Source organism: Arachis ipaensis, chromosome B08 (genome assembly GCF_000816755.2).
Source record: "Arachis ipaensis cultivar K30076 chromosome B08, Araip1.1, whole genome shotgun sequence".
Lineage (NCBI taxonomy): Eukaryota > Viridiplantae > Streptophyta > Magnoliopsida > Fabales > Fabaceae > Arachis > Arachis ipaensis.
The window spans coordinates 99,613,609-99,618,648 of record NC_029792.2 but is presented as its reverse complement, the minus strand read 5'-3'; the positions used below and the strand labels follow the sequence as shown (position 1 = coordinate 99,618,648).

Below are 5,040 nucleotides of genomic sequence, written 5' to 3'. Positions count from 1 at the left end.
AGCAGTAGAGTAAATTGTCTCTGGTTTCTGGTTTTATGTGTATGACAGAAGTAAGGAGAGAGGTCTCTACCTCTTGTGACCATGACGAGAGAACTCTCCGAAGACTAAGAAGAGAAGTAAGAGGAAATGGGATCATTGGTGAAGAGGAATTAGAGGAGGAGAACCAAGAGATGGAAGGGAATGCCCCTAATCCACCAGAGGGAGTGGCTAACAATGGCAAGCCTCAAAGGAGGGTTCTAGCCTCCTACACCTTCCCTAATCCAAGGCACTGTGGGAGTAGCATACTTACTCCAAATGTCAATGCAAACAACTTTGAATTAAAGCCTCAACTCATTACTTTGGTGCAAAATAACTGTTCTTATGGAGGAGGTCCCTTGGAAGATCCAAACCAGCACCTATCCACCTTTCTGAGGATATGTGACACAGTAAAAACAAATGGCGTGCATCCAGACATTTATAAGTTGCTGCTATTCCCATTCTCATTAAGAGACAAAGCTGCCCAATGGTTGGAGGTATTTCCAAGAGAAAGCATCAACAGTTGGGAGGATCTAGTGAACAAGTTCCTACCCAAGTTCTATCCTCCCCAAAGGATCATCAGACTGAAGACAGAGGTCCAGACTGAAGACAGAGGTCCAAACATTCACTCAGATGGATGGAGAGTCATTGTATGATGCTTGGGAGAGATACAAAGCTTTAATCAGGAAGTGCCCACCAGAAATGTTCAGTGAATGGGATAGACTCCAAAACTTCTATGAAGGATTGACACTGAGAGCTCAAGAGGCACTTGACTATTTAGTAGGAGGCTTAGTGCAACTCATGACGACAGTTGAGGAAGCTCAAAATTTAATAGACACTGTAACAAACAACCAATACTTCTATGGTTATCAAAGGCAACGCCAACCAGCTCAAAGGAAGGGTGTATTAGAGATGGAAGGTGTGGACACCATTTTAGCTCAAAACAAGGTGATGCATCAACAGATCCAGCAGCAAATGGAATTGATGGCTAAGAGGATTGATGGTCTTCAAATTGCAGCAGTGAGTACTCCAAATCAGCCGTCAGCTGGATGGGGGCAGAATGAAGAAAGCTATGAAGAGCAATAATCTGAGCAAGTCCAATACATGCACAACCAAGGAGTTGGACAAAATGAGTTCCATGGAGACACCTACAACTCATCCTGGAGGAACTACCCCAATTTGAGGTGGGGAGACAACTAAAACCAGCAGCCTTGGCAGAGAAACTCAAACCAGAATAAATCCAGGAACACAAACCATCAAAACCATCAAAACAATAACCAAAATCAATACAGAAAACCACAAAATAATCAACTCCAACCTAACTACTATCCACCCAACAACCCATCCACTAACCAAAATAACTATCATCCACCCCCAACATCCCATAATCAACCACAACCACCTCAAGAATCTCAAAGGATCGCCAACTTGGAGATAATGATGAAAAAGATGATGAAACATCAAGAGTTAACCAGCAAGAACCATGAAGCTTCAATGCGAAATCTAGAGAGGCAAATTGGCCAATTGTCAAAGCAAACAGTGGCTGAAAGAGCACCTAATGTACTGCCAAGTGACACCATTCCCAACCCCAAGGAAGAATGTAAAGCAATTCAACTAAGCAGTGGAAGAACCTTGGAGAATGGCAAAGAAACTAATAAGAGGCCAACTGAGAATGGTGAGGCCAGCAGCAAGAAAGAAGTGACACTTAATGAAAAGAACCAAGAAAAGCCTAAGGAGAAAGAACAAGAGAAGCTCAAGGAGAAAAAAGAACAACCACAAGCTTCAAAGAAAGGAAAGCAAATCATGGAGGAACAATCACAAGAACAGAGGAAGGAAGTGAAGCCTTACACACCTCTTCTGCCATATCCTCAAAGATTTCAGAAGGAGACCAAGGATCAACAATTTTCCAAGTTTCTAGAAGTCTTCAAGAAATTGGAAATCAATATTCCACTTGCTAAAGCATTAGAGCAAATGCCCTTGTATGCAAAGTTCTTAAAGGAGCTTATCAACAAGAAGAGGAGCTGGAATGAGAAGAAAACAGTGATCTTGACCCAAGAATGCAGTGCTGTCATCCAAAGAGGTCTTCCACCAAAGCTCAAAGATCCAGGAAGCTTCATCCTATCTTGCACTATAGGCAATAGAACATTGGACAAAGCCCTCTATGATCTAGTAGCTAGCATCAACTTGATGCCTCTCTCATTAATAAAGCAACTTGCAATAGAGGAAGTCATGCCAACTAGAATGTCACTTCAAATGGCTGACAGATCGCTCAAAATACCTAATGGAGTTGTGGAGAATTTGCTAGTGAAAATAGGAAAATTTATATTTCCTGCTAAACCATCAAAACCATCAAAATACTAACCAAAACTAATACAGAAAACCACAAAACAATCAACCTCCATCCAACTACTATCCACCCAATAATTCCTCAGCTAACCAAAATAACTTTCACCCACCATCTACATCTCACAATCAACCACAACCACTCCAAGAATCCCAAAGAATCTCCAACTTGGAGATGATGATGGAGAAAATGATCAAGCATCAAGAATTGGCCAACAATAACCATGAAGCTTACTGAGAAATTTGGAGAGGCAAATTGGCCAATTGTCCAAGCAAATAGTGGCTGAAAGACCAACCAATGCATTACCAAGTGACACCATTCCCATCCCCAAAGAAGAATACAAAGCAATTCAATTAAGGAGCGGAAAAACTTTGGAGAATGACATTGGCAGCAAGAAACAAATAGAAGAAGACAAGCATGACCAATAGACGTCCAATAAGAAGGAGGAAGAACCACATGCTTCAAAGAAGGGAAAACAAGTAATGGAGGAACATCCACATGAACAGAGGAATGAGGTGAAGCCTTACAACCCTCCTCTTCTATATCCTCAAAGGTTCAAGAAAGAGCTTAAAGACCAATAATTTCCCAAGTTTCTAGAGGTTTTCAAGAAGCTGGAAATTAATATTCCACTTGCTGAAGCATTGGAGCAGATGCATCTATATGCAAAATTCCTCAAGGAGCTCATTAACAAGAAGAAGAGCTGGGTTGAAAAAGAAACTATGATCCTCACCCAAGAGTGCAGTGCTGTGATTCAGAAAGGCTTGCCACCAAAACTTAAAGATCCTGGAAGTTTCTTTCCATCATGCACCATTGGCAACATGTCAATTGGGAAGGCTTTGTGCGACTTAGGCTAAAGCATTAATTTGATGCTACTCTCCATGATGAGAAGGCTATCCATTGAAGAGGTGAAACCCACAAGAATGTCCTTGCAACTAGCCGATAGGTCACTTATCCTACCCACTGGAGTTGTAGAGAACTTGTTGGTAAAAGTTGGAGAATTCATCTTCCCTACTGACTTGGTCATTTTAGACAAGGAAGAAGAAGGACACAACTCAATCATCTTGGGGAGGCCCTTTCTAGCTACAGCAAGGGCTATAATTGATGCAGAGAAAGGTGAAATGACACTCAGAGTGCATGATGAAAAGATGATCATCAATGTCTTTAAAGCCATGCAATACCCCCATGAGAAAGAAAAGCATATGAGAGTGGAAATGGTGGAAGAAGTAGAGAGGGGGTTACTTGAGGCCAGCAACCAGGAGGAACAAGAAGAGAAAACAGAAGTGGAACAAGATTTCACAGAAGAGGAAGTAGTAGAAATCTCCTCTGAAGGCAAGACAGAGGAGAAGCCAAAACAAGAGTTAAATCCGCTTCCCCGTCATCTCAAGTATGTATTTCTTGGAGAAGTAGAGGTCCTGCCAGTGATCATAAATTCCTCCTTGAACATAGAAGAAGAAACAAAGCTGATTGAAGTGTTTTAAGCTCACAAGACAGCCTTGGGTTGGATGATTGATGATATCAAGGGCATAAGCCCTGCCATCTGTATGCACAAAATTCTATTGGAGGAAAATTCAAGGCCTGTAGCTCAACCCCAAAGAAGGCTTAACCCAACCATGAATGAGGTGGTTCAAAAAGAAGTGATGAAGCTATGGAATGCTGGAATCATATACCCAATCTCTGACAGCTCTTGGGTGAGCCCAGTACAAGTAGTGCCAAAGAAAGGTGGCATGACTGTCATCTTCAATGAGAAGAATGAACTCATTCCCACAAGGACAGTGACAGGGTGGAGAATGTGCATCGATTATAGAAGACTGAATGATGCTACAAGGAAAGATCATTTTCCTCTCCCATTCATTGACCAGATGCTGGAAAGATTGGCTGGCCATGCATACTATTACTTCCTGGACAGGTACTCTAGATACAATCAAATAGTGGTGGATCCCAAGGATCAAAACAAGACTTCCTTCACCTGTCCATTTAGAGTCTTTGCTTATAGAAGGATGCCCTTTGGGCTATGTGACGAGCGGCGAAAGTTAGACCAATTAAAAGATTATAATATAATAGAATAGCGTTGCGAGTATAGCTCTTAACCAGCGAAAATCCGCCTCATCAATTTAGAAAGGTTGTCACAAAAATTTAAAATAAAAAATACTGGGAGTATGGTCCCAGGTTGTCTCCCAACGAATTGCAAGGAAGGATGCTAATTTATTAATTAGGAGTTTCCAAGAGAGTTTGAGAGTTGAATAATGAGCAATTAAATAATTGTAAATTAAAGCAATAAAAACTAAGAATGATTATTAATATTCTAGATAAAAAGCCTTGATTGGGGGAATGATTAATTGGAAGTTCTATCCTTGTTGGGATCTCTTAAGTGTAGTATCAAAGAGGTTGTTGTTTTCACTTAGTTAACCCTTACTAAATAAAGAAAAGTCAAGTGATTGAGCTAACTCTTATTCGCAAATCCTAGTCCTCTCCCTTGGGAAGGTCTAGCGTTAGTAAATACAAAAATAGCCAACAACTTCCAATTTAACCATCACTTGAGCCTTCCAACTCAAGTGTCTCCTTTTAATCAACCCCCATGTAAAGTAGGGGATCTACTCCATTGACATGAATATAACGCTTGTAGAAATATAAAAAGAAGACATGATAAATTGAATAAAATAAAGCTTTGAAAGTTAATTAAA

At 40.7% G+C, this 5,040-nt stretch overlaps 1 protein-coding gene across 1 annotated transcript; it reads left to right on the top strand.

The window, feature by feature from the left end:
- On the top strand, nucleotides 1,456–3,869 carry LOC107611268 (glutamic acid-rich protein-like). The gene is made up of 3 exons (XM_016313217.1): nucleotides 1,456–1,994; nucleotides 3,249–3,743; nucleotides 3,851–3,869. The coding sequence occupies exons 1-3, from the start codon at nucleotides 1,456–1,458 to the stop codon at nucleotides 3,867–3,869; spliced, it is 1,053 nt and encodes a 350-aa protein (XP_016168703.1).